Genomic DNA, 15786 nt, shown 5'->3' with positions numbered 1-15786 from the left:
AATGGTCGCGCTTGCTGATGGAGTGGTGACAGGTAGAACCTTCACCCACTTGGAAAAGGCGTCCACCACCACCAGGAAGTAATGGCCCTTGAATGGTCCCCAAAAATCCACATGCAGGCGGGACCAGGGTTTCTGTGAGAACGGCCAGGAGGTGATTTCCACATGACGTGAGGCCCGCTGATGCTCCTGGCAGGTTTGGCAGCTCTGCACCATATGAGCGATGTCCTGGTGCAGGCCATGTCACCAAACATGGGACCGGGCCTCCATCTTGGTGCTTTCCACGCCAGTATGACCCGCGTGCAGCAACTGCAGGACTCTGAACCCGAGACATTGTGGGATCACCACCCTGGAACCCCGCAGTAGACAGCCCTGCTGCAAGCTCAGCTCAGCGGCCTTATGGCTATAGGCCTGCTGAACCAATTCCTTCCCACGGGATACCGCCTTGACCACCTAAGACAGGACCGAGTTCTGGCTGGTCGCTTGCGATACCACAGATCTGGAGAGTACCCCGGGTACGCGTGCTCCAGCATGAACTCTTCAGCAGGTTCTGGAATAGTATCAGGCACCTCTGGCAGGGGCAGGCTGCTCAGGGCATCGGCAGCTCCTAGGTCCTATCCCGGACGGTAAACCAGCTGGTAACTGTAAGCTGCCAGCCTGAAGGCCCAGTGTACAACTCGAGGTGATGTCTGCGCGGAAACTGCCTTGTGAGGCCCCAGCAGCCCCAACTGCGGCTTGTGGTCCGTGACGGCTTCCAACTTCCGGCCCCACAGATACTGGTGGAAGCGTTTGACACCGAAAGTGAAGAACAGGCCTTCCTTGTTCAGCTGGCTGCAACGTTGCTCTGCAACATGAAGCCGACGAGAAGCAAATGACACAGGGCGTATCTGGCCATCTTTGTCACTGTGCGCCAGGACGGTACCCAAGCCGTACGGCGACGCATCTACGGTCAAGGTGACAGGCTTGGCAGGATCGAAGTGTGCCAGCACTGTAGCCGTGATGTTTAGCTCCTTGCTACAATGAAAGGCCCGGTCCTGCTCCTTCTTCCAGACCCATTGCTGACCATCTCGAAGCATAAGATGGAGCGGCTGTAGATGCTCCGACAAGTTCTCCAGGAAACGCCTGTAGAAGTAGATGAGGCCGAGGTAGATCTGAAGCTCATTCTTGGTCTGGGGCTTAGGCGCCTTCAGCAGAGCATCTACTTTGCGTGGAGCCGGGGCTAGGCCAGCCTAGGAAGTGACATGTCCCAAGTACTCAACACTTGGGGCCAGGAAAATGCGTTTTTCCAGCTTGAGCTTGAGACCGGCATCCTGCAGTCGTGCCAGGACGTTGTGCAGCTATTGCAGGTTGTCCCCGATGTCGCTGGCAGTAACCAGGATGTCATTAAAGCACACCGCCACGTGCCTCACGGCCCTGAAGAGGTTATCCATCTCCCTCTGAAATATGGCTGAGGCTGAGGCCACGCCAAACGGTAAGCGCGTGTACTGGAAGAGCCCTAAAGTTATGGATATGGTGACATACTTCCGGGAGGCATCCTGGAGCACCATCTGCGGGTAAGTATCTCTGAGGTGAAGCTTGGTAAACTTTTGTTCACCGGACAGCGCTGACCAGAGATGTTCAATCCGGGGCAACGGGTGCTTCTCGACGGTAGCGACGGGGTTGATGGTAACCTTGAAATCCCCGCAGAACCTGACACTGCCGTCTCGCTTGAGAGAACTGACACTAAGAGGAGTGGGTACCACCACGGCGAGCGCTGGCACTGCCATTTGTCGCCAACTTGTTGACCGCCACTTCCGCCGACGGTTAGCCAGTCACACGGGCAATCTCGCCGGCGTCCTCGGTGGCAGCTCCCATTGCCAGCGCTACCTTCACGGCGTCGTCCAGCGAGGGGTGGGGAAGCTCCAGGAGTCGCATCTGCATGGCGGGGCTGTTGATGCCGCAGACGAAACGGTCCCGAAGCAGCGAGTCCAACTGATCACCGAAAACGCAGGCACTCGCTAAACCTCGTAAGGCAGCAACGAACTGCCCGAGGGTCTCTCCTTCCCGGTGGCTCCGGTCGTTGAAGCAGAAACGCTCCATTAGTGTGGACGGTGCCGGGTTGAAATGCGAGCGCAGTATGGCGAGCAGCTCACTCACTGTCTTAACATGTGGCGTGGCTGGCTTGCGAAAGTCGAGCAGGAGACTGAAGACGAAGGTCCCGCAGCTGGCCAGTAAAATGCCCCACTGTTTGGCCTCGTGTGTGTCGTTTGCTCGGAAGAACGCGTGGGCTTGTTCCTCGTAAATTGCCCAAGCGGACCCATCTCGCTCGAAAGGCTCGAGCCTTCCGTACATCGTGTTGGAATCGCACCGCTGGCACGAGTTGTTGCAAACTCAGCGCTGACACCCGTTGTTGCAATCGGGTCGCAAGCCCCTAGGGTAGCGTTGGCCTGGCGGCCTGGGGCACTGGAAGCATCCGAAGGTCTCGGCAAAGCATGAGTCGACTGGTAACAGAACAACTGGTTTATTCTAACATCGCAAAAGAGCGGGCGGTCAGGTCGACCGAAGTGAGAGACGGGAGAGCACGTAACTCGACAGAAGAAATCGGAGCCTCTCTCCTGGCGTCCGGGGGCAGCTGCTTTTATAGTCTCGGAGTCGAGGGCAAGAGGGAACGCCTCGATAGAGGCGCACGTGACGGGGCACGGACACGCTGAGAGACATGTTGAGACGAGTGTAGTGACGCATCGCCAACCCGGCGACGGACAGACCTCCTCGCTTCTCACTTGGGGAGCTCCTCTCCCCGGCTGCCGCGCTTTGACAAGCGTGGGCACACACACACACACGCACACACGAAGACACGTGGCACTGAAACACGCCTGGACGCGCTTGGCGGGGAGACTGCGGGAGCTCCGAACGGGCCAAAATGTCCGCCGCTTTTAATGAAGCTCCGGCGTCCGTTGCATCCGCGCCGGCTATACCGCGCGTTGTAGGCGAAACGTAACAGACCGCCCCGCCGGGGGAAGGAGATCCCGATGGTCAGGGGACTGCATCCGCTGTCCGGAGGGATGTCGCTCGATGATGCACATAACCGAAGTCGGGCGTCCGTCGGCGTTTCTTGAGCGCAGCGCACAGAGAAGGCCTCGTTCTCTCGTTCAGGTTCACACAGGACACTGCAAAGTTACTTCGGGAGAGTTGACATTTTTGTTCTCGTTCCCGGCAAGCGTTAGAACTACGCCGAAACTCAACCGCTCAGTCAGCAAGCACGGCACAACCCTCACTAAGCCCTGCCAGGCTCTTTCCCCTTTTTTACTACTGCCTAGTTCCTTACAGTAGTTTAGCAGCACTCAGAACACGTCCACAAATTGGAAAATTGCACGAGAAAGCACATCATCACTTTGAAACACTACACAAAAGCAATATGTTAAAAATCCTGCCTCAGGAAGAAAAACATCAGTAACAAACAATTTTGAGGCTGATTCCCACGTTAGGGGCTTCGACTTAAGCCATCGGCGTTACCGTTGAGACTCCCCTTTTTGTAACGCACCTCAAAGGAATATTGTTGCAAAGCGAGGCTCCAGCGCAGGAGGCGGCCATTTTTGGGAGAGATGGTCTGCAGCCATTGGAGAGGGCAGTGATCCGTCTCAATGATAAACCTCGAGCCGGCTAGGTAGCATGACAATTTCTGAACGGCCCACACGATACACGCACACTCTTTCTCGGTGGCGCTGTACGCCTGCTCACGACTGGTCAGCTTACGACTAGCATACAGGACGGGGTGTTCTACTTCTCCATTTTCCCGTTGGCACAGTACAACGCCCATGCCTCGCTCACTAGCATCACACTGAACAACGAACCCTTTTGTGTAGTCGGGCGATCGTAGCACAGGCTGGCTTGTTAGGGCGCTCTTTAGGGCGCTAAAAGCTCTTTCCTTCGTCTCATCCCAGACGACTGTTTGCGGCTCTGTCTTTCTTAGAGCATCCGTCAAGGGAGCCGCGATATCAGAGTACCTGGGGATGTACCTCTGATAGTAGCCGGCGACACCTAAGAACGACCGAATATCGGTCTTCGTGCGCGGTTGCGGGAAGTCTCGCACAGCGGCCACCTTTATTTCAGAGGGGCGGCGACGACCCCGACCAATCACGTGACCGAGGTAGACAACCTCGGCCTGTGCTAACTGGCACTTGGGAGCCTTGACTGTCAAGCCCGCATCGCGCAGGCGGGTTAGCACTGCCCGCAAGTGGGCCATATGCTCAGGCCAGGATGCGGAGAATATCGCTACGTCGTCTAGATACGGTAAAGCGAATTCTTGCTGTCCCCGCAACACTTTATCCATGAGGCTTGAAAAGCAGTATGGCGCGTCCTTCAAACCAAAGCTCAACACTTTAGGACGGAATGTTCCCATTGGTGAAATGAACGCCGCATACCTACTAGCCTCTTCTGTAAGTGGAACCTGCCAATAACCCCTGACAAGATCTAGGGTGGAAATAAACTGCGCGCTACTCACTCTCTCAAGGCGCTCCTCGATGTTAGGGATCGGATAAATTTGATCCTTAGTGATGGAATTAAGCCTGCGGTAGTCGACGCAAGGACGAGGTTCCTTGCCCGGTACCTCAACTAAAATCAAAGGGGAGGTATAATCACTCTCACCCGCCTCAATAACAGCGAGCTGTAGCATTTTCTTTACCTCAGCCTCCATAATATCGCTCTGGCGGGGTGACACCCGGTACGCCTTGGATCGTACTGGCTCTGGGGAGGTAAGTTCTATGTCATGAGTAAGGACAGAAGTCCTACCAGGGGCCGTATTCTGTAGCGGTTCCTTTGGGAACCGGTTCCTTTGGGCTGTTGCCATTGGTCGGCGTTTCGTTGTCGTCATCCCTGGTGGGCGGGACGACAAATTTTGATGACGTCACACAGGTTGCCAATCTTCTGGAAAGGAACCGGTTCCCTGCTAGGAGAGGAACCGCGGAGAAGTGGTTCTCTCGAGGGTCGCGCGCGGGGGCGAGCATGATGTCGTGGGTTGCTAGGGCAACCGTGGCTGCCGGCTAACCTCGCGCCAGCTGACGAGCCGGCACCTAGACGAGACGAGACAGAGACGGCAATGGCGGCTCCTTTGGTTGTGTTGCTGGGGGGTGCCGAAAGACAACGACGCGACGCGTTCGGCATGGCCGAAGAAGAGTTTCGAAGGCATTTTAGGCTCTCCAAAGACATAGTGTGACGTCTTTGCGATGAGCTGGAAGGACATCTCGGACCTCAAAGATTTCGTGGTGTCGACATTACGATGAAAGTGCTGTGCGCGCTGCGGTTTTTTGCCACCGGGAGCTTTCAACAGTGCGTCGGGAATGAAGAAGCGATTGCACTGTCGCAGCCTTCGATCAGCCGGATCATTACAGCCGTCGCCAAGGCCATTACGGTTGTGGGCAAAGAAAAAGGATGGGTTAGATTCCCATCCACGGCGCAACAGAAAGCCGCCGTCAAGGAAGGCTTTCTTAGCCGTGGAAAAATTCCAGGAGTTCTAGGATGTGTGGACGGGAGTCTGATAGCCATCGTTCGCCCTAAGAAGCTCGGCCCCGGCGAAACGGAATCGTACTGGAGCCGTAAAGGGTATTACGCCCTCAACTGCATGGTCGTGAGTATTGTTCATTGACAAATATTTTCGATATGTGATTGCGCGAGTGCACGTTGTAAAAAACTTCGTTTCGTTATTTTTCATCAATTGCCGGTAATACTTGCGTTCCTATTCGAGAAAGTAGCGTTTGTGTTGTATGTGTAATGACGACTTTGATCTTGGCAATAGAACCCGGCCGCACTTTTTCAGTGCTCTCTAATCACAGTTGAATAGCCTTTTCGATGCTACAATGTAAACACATTACGCGCGACTTAAACCGGAATAGACGCCGTAGCAGTGAAGGGAGTCTTCGTCTGCGAGCGATCCTAACAGAAGACGAGCCCTTGGGATTCTTATTCGACGTAAAACTAAAGCATTGTGGCCAACAGACTGTAAACGTGAAAAGGAGCATCCCATCAATGAAAATGGTGTGAGGGAGAATGAGAATGTGTGGACACCCATTTGCTCTAGCTGTTAATACGGCACATGCTGCCACTTCCGCGTTCTTTCGCTTGTAATAGGCACTTTGTCTGGAAAAACAAGAAAAAAACACAGGTGGCACTCTCTAGCAGAATCTTGTACAATATGGACGGAAGAAACCAAAGGAATTATTTTGCACATTGTGTTGTGACCGCACGCCATACATGAGCACATGTACACATGCCAACATTGCATTTGTAGATAACATTGTTATCATGCTGATGATTAGTTCAACTGCCTACTGCGTATGTTGATATCTCCTTTTCTGTAATTGTGTTGGCTGACTGAACAGTAACTGATTGGCAAGTAGTGTTGTAAGCAAAAGTTTGTGCCAGATATTTGTTGCAGTGGCATTGACACCTTCTCTTTGCTTTCTCTTACGAGGTGTGTGATGCAAAGCTGAATATCCTGGCAATTGACCCACGGTTTCCGGGATCGTGCCACGATTATTTCGTTTGGAGGCATTCTGCATTTCGCCGCCGCCTCACTCGTGGCCTGTTACTTCATGGAGAAGTCTTGCTTGGTAAGTGCACCTAAAGTAGCAGTGCTTCTTCCACATGTAAAACATACACAGTCAAATAGTTTTGCATCCTAGCAAGCTTTAAGAAAGCGTGATTTGCTAGAAATGTGTTGTGAATGTAGCAGTACCTAATGAACCTGCAGCGACTATCGAGAGAAACATGTCTCTCTTAGAAGGCAGATATTTTTACCAGCATGTATACAACAGCTGACATGTTATTCTGTTTATTTACTTATTAATTTCAATACACTGAATGCCACGTGGAGCGTTACAGGCAGGGGTGTAATTCTACAGAACACGTCGAAATGGCAGTTTTCAAGTATGATGGAAAAGGGTTGGTGACAATGGACTCGGGTAGCTGGTTCCTGGTCACTGTCCTTGGAACGAAGGAATAAGCGTGTGCGTGAAACTTTCGGCATCGACGTTAGTGATCGGTGTAGTATATATTGTAGAATAGTGCAAGTTGCGCTATTTTTCTTTGTGTCACAATGTCTGCAATTTTTTTTGTTGCAGCGACATGTGGTGCTGGAGTGATTATAAAGGATCAAACGGGTAGCTCGAGTTCGGGTACCTTCACGAGAAGAGGTACGAAAAGTAGAGTAAGGATCCCAGATACTGGCAGCATATTCGAGAGTAGACCTTAGAAGTGTTTTATAAAATAACACTTCTGAAGAGAGAAGAGCTAATTAGTTTTAGTGGAGGATGTACATTTAGGGAGAAGCAAATGGGATGAGCGGAGCAGAAAACCACGAGTATGAAATAAATATTACATGTCCAACTTAACCCGAGAATGAGATTTGCAGCCGAGACAACAGGTGAAATTGGGCTTTTCTTTAAAATGAGTCGAACTTTCTTTACAACTTTCTGGGAAGGTCAATGTTCGATAGATATTGCAACAATAAATCCAAGACCCGCTGCTGTTGTAAAAGGGCCCTGGCGTAGACTGTGTTCTTGCATTGTGCCTTAATGTATCCACGTTCGTTCACTGACGTGCAACACTTTACAGGGGACTCTGGGTACCCGCTAGAGCCATGGATCATGACTCCTGTGCCTGGTCACCCAAATCGCCTCACGGCAGAGGGGCGCTATAATGAGGCACACGCATCAATGCGAAATGCCGTTGAGCGGTGCATAGGAGTCGTCAAGAGCCGCTTCCGATGCCTGCAGAGGTATCGGGTGCTCCACTACTCGCCTCAGAAAGCAGCCACTATTGTTGCAGCTTGTGCAGCGCTGCATAACCTCTGCCTTGCAGCAGGCGTGCCTCTGCCAGACGACCCAGGTGACGACGGTGCACATGACGACAGCGCACAGGAGCCAGCCCAGGCACAAGTGCCGCTTCAAGTACAGGTGCCACCGCAGGCGCACCCTGTACAGCCTTCTCGAGCTTTGTTTCAAAGAGGCCGTGCGGTGCGTGAATCCATAGTTGGTGTGTTTCGGCTGCCCAGAAATTTGCGCATTGCCTACCTGCAAAGTGTGTGCCGGCGCATTCGCTGGCAAATGAGGTGGAGACATGTGCTGGTGTAACATGTTTTATTTTTATTATCATAAAAGTAAATAGGCCGTGCACTTCAACATAACACATTGCGTGTGCTCACATGTGGCTAATCATAGTATGCTGCATACTGCAGTAGTGGAAAGCACATGATTTGTCTATGTTGAGCATGACAGATACACATGCAGTGACAAATAACCATGTGCCATTATGTTACTCCTTTGCTTTGTTCACTGTGCTTTTGAATATTGTCTCGCCAGGGAATTTTCTTTAAATAAAGGTTATTTCCAAGGTGAATGGCAACCAATCTTGCATTGTTGAATATTGCTTTGCAATGCCTATTTTACTGTGCAGTATGCATTGTTCCAAAGCTGAAGATGTCTGTTCATGTGTGACACGCAAGAGCAGCATGAGTTACACAGCAACTGAAATGTCGTCAGCAATCTGTATAGCACATATTGAAACGTATAGCAACAAACGAGACATGTCAAGCACTTATTGGAGCAGGATTTCGTTAAATAGCAGACACTCATGCTTACTACTGCTTTGTTTAAACTCAAGAGTTGCTTCAACATTGCATTTCTTGCACACATGATTTCACATAATGCTCGTAATTGCTGCTTAACAAGGTGCAACAATATAAACAAAATCATGACAATGAAACATTTCTTTATTTATTCATTTTATTCATTGGGTACCTGCTTCGCCATTCAGGCATTACAGCAGGGAGGGTACAACTCATATAAATGAACACTCAGAATTACACTCATAAAGCATGGAAGAAATCATCATTTGAACAAATACAGACAGTGTCAGGTGGTAGAGTATTCCAGTCTCTTATAGTACGAACATAGAAAGAGTAGCGGAAAGCGTCACTTTTAACCCTCTATTGCATGGCGTCCCATATTTGGCACATACCGGTTACCATTCTTTTTCGCATGTGTGAGATTCCCAGTTGAGAATGTGATACCGTCAGAGTAAATCTCGTAGTTATGCGCACTCATTATGGGCAAGTGCTGCCATCTCTTGAGTGATACGCAAAACAGAGGTGAAGTAGATTTTGGGATGCGACGTGAAACTCGGAGGGGGCAAACACGAGCAATTGGTTTTTTTTTTCTCTGAAAAGTTCGACCGCAGAAACGTAGAAAAATTATTTTGGCATATTTTTTGGCCTCGCCAATTCAAGGCAGTTACTAGTTTTCTCAATTTCGCCTGCAACTACAGCAGAGAAACCGAAATCGGTGTGTGCCATATTTGGCATAGTATGAACTTGAAATACAACATATGGTAACGTGCTGCCATCTGTTCAATAGCCCGAAGCTGCAGGTCACTCTATCACAAGATGTAATTTTGACGATCGGTACGGTGAGGGCGAATTGTCTACCAAACAGCCGCCTGAAAAGTGAAAAGGAACTGAAATGTAAAGGAAGTGGTGCTTCAGAGGCACTCACAAGCGCGATAGATGACGTAGAGTTATCGTGTGTGCGTTGATACGACAACCGCGCCGTGACATTTCTGACGAGCTTTGATGGGAGAGATCTAGTCCAAAAGACTCAGCGCTGGTTTACCTCCGCCAAGGTGTTTCGCGAAATTGATTGCCCCAGCGTAGTAAAGGTCCATAACAGGCACATGGGTGGTGTCGACCTGCTGGACTCTCTGTTTGGACTTTACTGCATACATATCAGATGTCGAAGAAATGGCACTTTCGAATTTTTACGCCTATGCTAGACTTATCGGTACTAACAGCATGGGTATTGTACAGGAGGGTGCAGGAGCAGCTTAGGAGGAGACAAGTACTACCGCTGGCTCAATTAAAAGCAGAAATTGCAGAATGCCTTACCTCGCATAACAAGTGCCTACCCAACTAGCGACCAGGAAGGACTTCTAGTCAGGACATCGAATTCCATGTTCAAGTCAAAAAAGCACAGGGACCAGCGGCCGCAATGCCACCCAAAGACGACCGATCTGACCAAGTCAGCCACTGGCCAGAATTTGACGAGAAGAAACAAAGATGTAAGCGGCCACCTTGCACAAACAAGTCGTTGGTAAGATAGAAGAAGTGAAACATTCATCTGTGCCTGAACGCAGCAAACAACTGTTTCATTTCATTCCCCACATCACATTAAAAGGCCACCATCCGTGAAGCTTTGTTTTCCGCCCATGGCAGCAAGAGCGCTCAGCCATCTTCATGGTGTGCCATATTTGGCACAAAGCTTTATCTTTATTATTACAGTCATGTTTGTTCATTCAATCAATAATGAAAGCTGAAAAAATGACTTTCATAATTCATGCAATAGAGGGTCAAAAGGAATCTCACATATTTTTAATTTGTGATCTCGCCTTTTAGAAACATATGTGGGCGGCTGAAAATACAATTACCTGGCTATCCCCGTATTAGAGTGGTATATGTTATGAAGAAATTTTAATCTGAGATTTCGGCGACGGTGTTCAAGAAGATGCCAATTTAATGCTTTTTTGCTTTCTGTCATGCTAAGCATCCTGTCATAATTGCCAAGGACAAACCGAACTGCCCTGTTCTGCACTTTTTCTAGTTTATCTACAAGTTCTGTAGCATATGGATCCCAGCAAACACACGCATACTCCAGTGTACTGCGCACATGTGTGAAATACAGTTGCTCCCTAAGTTTCTGTGGCAAGCTACTAAAGTTACGTTTCAAAAAATCTAATGCTCCGACAGCCTTGTTCGTAACATGAGTAACGTGTCTGTTCCACCTTAGATCAGCAGAAAAAAATACATCTAAGTATTTATATTCTGACACTTGTTCAAGAGTAGCATTATTTATAGTGTTACGATTGCTGTCGTATGAGCGCTTCCAGGTAAAGGTGACGTGGACACTCTTTCTCATTCAGTGACATTTTCCATTTTTCACACCATATGGCAATCAAATCCAAATCGTGTTGTAGTGCTTGTTGGTCAGATTCGCTGTTGATGACCCTATATACTATACAGTCATCTGCAAACATTGTAAATATTTATTTATTTATTTACATGTACCTTACAGGCCTTCGAGAAGGTATAGTGTAAATGGGGAAATACGGTAACATATTAGTATGGAATCGGGAAAGAAATAAACTGCAGCATAATGAAAGGAGTACGCACAGAACATGGAAAATTATTACATTAGCAAATACAATATGTAGAGCAATAACAATAAATGGTAAACAACAACATAATAGCATAATAACATTGTAAACATTTTTGCATGTTATACAGTAGTAAGTATTGTAAAGAAATTGGGACCACTGAAATTCTTTAACTTGTAGAAAAAATGCAAGAAAATTACAAAAGACATGACGTGTTTAGACGGTTGAAACGGCATATTGATCGTTTAGCAGATTGCGAAATGCAGTGTGTTTATATTGGCATGCAATGGTATCTGGTAGTGCGTTCCATAAACGGACCGCACGGGGCAAAGTTGAAAAATTAAAAGCGTGTGTGTTGCCATAAATCGCGACAGCGCGTCGACTTGGCGTTGACCTATTGAAACCCATGCGCTGATGTTCACCTCTTCGTCGGGCTCGAAGAACGGCGGGCAGACTCCGATGGCGCTCGCCCTTCCAACTAGGGAGAGGACGCGCCCTCGCGGTCCGGGCAGGCTGCCTCCTCCGGTTCCTCTGTGATTAACACGTTTGTTAGAATATGGTGCGCAAAAGCTCCGTCAACGAGTGTGCTTACCTGCTTTCGGCGTGCAAGGCGGCTGCATCACGGCGGGCGTTATACACATCTTTCTTCCACACGCCGCGCCATTGGGCTGCAGTTTTCACTGCCGGGCCCTCAGCATTCAGCAAGGCAGTCACTGGCTGCCAGAGCTCCTCCTTGCGCGCCGCCGTCAGCTGTTGACCCAGCACACACGACGCCTTCGCAAGGTAGGGGTGCTCTTCAACAAATGACACGAGTATATCGCGCGGCCTCGCTCAAACATGAGGACCCAGTTTCGGATTCGGCGCGCAAACTGGCAAGTCCAAAACGTAAACAAAGCGAGGCAACTTGTTTGCATAACGTATGGCACACCACCTAGCGACTAAATAAGAAAACAACACAAATAAAATTCAAACTCCCAGTAGCGGTCTGCGCCGCAAGCTCAGATTTATTACTGAAAATATATTTGCAAGTGTTCTATACAAACCAATGTTTTTTTATCAAACCAGCAACATCCTTCAATTGCTATACCGTCCCCTAAGTACAAACAAAAATGATGACGTGATCTTCCGGCAGACCGCCGCTCGTTGATTGGTTCCCCTCACGCCTCCCCGTTCCACTCTTTCTCCGAGTGACGTAATCCAGACGTAACAGCCAAAGGGAACCGGTTCCCAAAGGAACCGCTACAGAATACGGCCCCAGGCCTCTCAGAGAACAGACCTTGAAACTCTTGTAAGAGCTGGTGTAGTTCGGTTTTCTGCTCAGGCGACAGCGATGCTTTACTGATTAAGTCACTAATGACTTGATCGGAGTCTTTCCTGTTCGTTACTGAGCCTAGTCCCGGAAGCTCGACCGGTAGCTCTTCGGGAGCGTTTACCATCATACATACTACTGCTTCCCGTTGCTTATAGGGTTTGAGCAGATTACAGTGGTAAACTTGCTGTGCTTTCCGTTTTCCTGGCAGACTGACCACGTAGTTAACGTCCGACAGTTTTTGAACAATCCGTGCTGGGCCCTCCCACTGCACGTCGAGTTTGTTCTTTAGCGATGTGCGCAATATCATGACCTCATCGACCACCTCAAAACGACGGGCCCTGGCTGTCCGATCATAATAAATCTTGGCCCTCTGCTGGGCCTTTGCCATTGCTTCACCTGACAACTCCTGTGCCCTTCTTAAGCGTTCGAGGAGCCTAAGCACGTACTCCACCACGACTGGGTCGTCGCCCCTGCCTTCCCACGATTCTCGAAGCATGCGAAGCGGAGATCGCAGCGAGCGACCGTACACCAGCTCAGCTGGCAAAAACCCCGTGGCCGCATGCGGCGCGGTACGTAATGCAAACATCACCCCAGGCAGACACAGCTCCCAGTCAGTTTGATGTTCAAAACACAATGCTCTCAACACGCGCTTCATGACGGAGTGGAGCTTCTCAACGGAATTCGACTGGGGGTGGTGCACTGAGCTGTGTAACAGCTTTACCCCGCACCTTTCGAGAAAGGCTGTCGTCAAAGCGCTAGTAAACACTGTGCCCTGATCTGATTGGATTTCCGCAGGAAAACCAACTCGCGCAAATATGGACAGTAGTGCATTGACTATCTCAACTGAGCTGAGTTCTTTAAGCGGCACTGCTTCAGGGAACTTTGTCGCTGGGCAGATCACAGTCAAAATGTGTCTGTACCCCGTGGCTGTTACCGGCAGAGGTCCCACTGTATCAATAACGAGCCGTCTAAAAGGCTCCGTAATGATAGGTACCAACTTCAACGGCGCCCTCGATTTGTCCCCTGGTTTGCCCACCCGCTGACAGGTGTCACATGTCTTCACAAAGTGGTCTGCGTCCCGAAAACACCCTGGCCAATAGTACTCTTGCAAGAGACGGTCCTTAGTTTTCTTAACTCCTAGGTGTCCGGACCACGAACCCCCATGCGACAAGCGCAACAGATCCTGACGGTAGCACTGAGGCACGATCAGCTGATCGAACTCCACTCCTCTGCGGTCTAGATACTTTCGGTACAGGACCCCACTTCTTTCCACAAAGCGAGCATTTTTCTTGGCGACACCTTCCTTGACAATGCAGCGTAAGTTTTCTAGGCTGCCATCCTTCTTTTGCTCGGCTATCAAAGCCGACCGGCTGACTTTTAGCAACCTATTAAGTCCGTCTGACGTAGGCGCGATGAGCAAATCTGCAGATAGCTCTTCTAACTTTCCCGCATCGGGAATTTCCTCTCCAGTATCTGGTGCCTTTAACGCTACAGGCTCAATTTTATTCAGTTCGGGCGTGCTCTGAATATCAGCTTGCTGCGCCTCTGACCCTTTCTCATCGTTCGACAACGTCGGCCCCGCAACTACCGCCTTTGCAGCGAGCTCCCGAACCTTCGATCTGGTTAAGGCCTGAACGCTAGCCTCACCAAACAAAAGCCCCTTCTCGCGCAGGAGGTGATCGGACCTGTTCGAAAATAGGTACGGGTACTGGGGGGGCAGCATAGATGACACTGCGGCCTCCGTCTCAAGCGCTCCGAAAGGTCCTTCAATAAGCACTTTTGCTACGGGCAGACACACGCTGTGAGCTTCCACGGCTTGCTTGATCCATGCGCACTCGCCCGTGAACATATCGGGTTCTACGTAGGAGGGGTGAACTACATCCATCGTAGCTGCGGAATCGCGAAGCACTCGGCACTCTTTCCCGTTCACGAGGAGGTCTCGCATGTAAGGCTCGAGAAGCTTCATGTTCTCGTCAGTGCTGCATAAGGACAAAAACACGACTTTTGTTTTTGTTTCTGGACACTGCGCCGAAAAGTGACCCGGCTTCTGGCACGTATAACAAACGCGCGCTTGCCTCGTCTCGAACCGCTTTCTGCGTTCGGCTTCGGCTGCCGCCGTCTCCTTACGTTCGGTCGGACTGCTTTCACTTGCATCCGAACTACGTGTTTCCCCCTTTGCTCTCATGGGCGTGAACTTCGGCCTCTCAAACTTGGAGCCAAATTCACCCTTTTGACCGTCCTTAGCTCCGCGAGCCCGACGCGTCACAAACTCCTCGGCTAGCTCGGCGGCTTTAGCCACCGTACTAACGTCTGGCCTATCCAAGACCCAGTACCGCACGTTCTCAGGTAACCGACTATAAAACTGTTCTAGCCCGAAACACTGCAGAACTTTCTCGTGGTCACCAAACGCTTTCTCTTCTTTGAGCCACTCCTGCATGTTTGACATTAGCCTGTAGGCAAACTCTGTATATGACTCACTTTTGCCTTTCTCATTTTCCCGAAACTTCCGTCGGAAAGCCTCCGCTGACAGCCTGTACTTTTTTAGCAGACTCGATTTCACTTTGTCGAAATCCTCTGCCTCCTCTCTATTCAAGCGAGCGACTACGTCGGCCGCCTCGCCGGGTAACAAAGTGAGCAAGCGCTGTGGCCACGTTTCCCGAGAGAACCCCTGCTTCTCGCATGTTCGCTCAAAGTTAACCAGGAACAAACCAATGTCCTCTCCAAGCTTAAACGGCCGCATCAGGTCAGTCATTTTGAACGATACTCGTTCTCCTGCACCGTGTGCCTGACTTCCATTACGAGCGCGTTCCATCTCTACCTCGAGACGCTTCATTTCCAAAGCGTGTTGACGGTCGCGCTCTTCTTTTTCTTTTTGTTCTTTTCGTTCGCGCTCCTGTTTCTGTTCTTTAAGTTCGCGCTCCTGTCTTTTTGCCCGCTCCTCAATGGTCTCAAGGCATTCCGACAGCTCGTCATCCTCAGCTTCTAACTCAAGAATAGCCCTTAGCAGTTCCGGTTTTCTGAGTTTGTCTGAGACATCCAGACCCAACTCTCTTGCAAGCTCCAGCAATTTCGGTTTGCGCAACGACTTCAAATCCATGGCTGCTATGAATGCTGCTTTCTCTACTGCCTTCTATTGTCTTGCCGCAAACTAACCCGGCAGCAACGACAACCACAATTACCAGCTCTGTTTCTGACACTAACAAAAGCCTGGCAAAACTCAGAAGAAGAAAGTCCCGCACTCACCAAACCTCGCAGCCAAGAATTCAGCGCAGTCGTTCCGCTGCAGGCAACCAGTCATC

General features: G+C 50.0%; 2 protein-coding genes across 5 annotated transcripts in view; both read left to right on the top strand.

The window, feature by feature from the left end:
- Positions 1-15786, top strand: part of LOC129386000 (uncharacterized) — a 277464-nt gene that overhangs the window by 185672 nt on the left and 76006 nt on the right. The gene's annotated exons all lie outside the window — the stretch shown is intronic.
- On the top strand, positions 5017-8367 carry LOC140219388 (putative nuclease HARBI1). 2 transcript variants are annotated; one of them, XM_072289158.1, is made up of 4 exons: positions 5017-5599; positions 6443-6581; positions 7092-7163; positions 7585-8367. In XM_072289158.1, the coding sequence occupies exons 1-4, from the start codon at positions 5252-5254 to the stop codon at positions 8100-8102; spliced, it is 1077 nt and encodes a 358-aa protein (XP_072145259.1). In that variant the 5' UTR covers positions 5017-5251; the 3' UTR covers positions 8103-8367. The 2 variants fall into 2 exon arrangements, with proteins under 2 accessions (XP_072145259.1, XP_072145260.1); XM_072289159.1 differs by lacking the exon at positions 7092-7163 and having other exon boundaries at positions 5042-5599.

This window comes from Dermacentor andersoni, chromosome 7 (genome assembly GCF_023375885.2).
Source record: "Dermacentor andersoni chromosome 7, qqDerAnde1_hic_scaffold, whole genome shotgun sequence".
Lineage (NCBI taxonomy): Eukaryota > Metazoa > Arthropoda > Arachnida > Ixodida > Ixodidae > Dermacentor > Dermacentor andersoni.
Note: the sequence above shows the minus strand (reverse complement) of the source record. Positions and strands in the feature narration are given on the sequence as shown.

Bases quoted from the DNA above. Each gene is read 5' to 3' on its own strand.
- LOC140219388 (XM_072289158.1), top strand. From the start codon at position 5,252: ATGAAAGTGCTGTGCGCGCTGCGGTTTTTTGCCACCGGGAGCTTTCAA. The intron at 6,582-7,091 runs GTAAGTGCACCT...TTTTTGTTGCAG, and splicing joins TCATGGAGAAGTCTTGCTTG to CGACATGTGGTGCTGGAGTG. The intron at 7,164-7,584 runs GTACGAAAAGTA...AACACTTTACAG, and splicing joins GGGTACCTTCACGAGAAGAG to GGGACTCTGGGTACCCGCTA.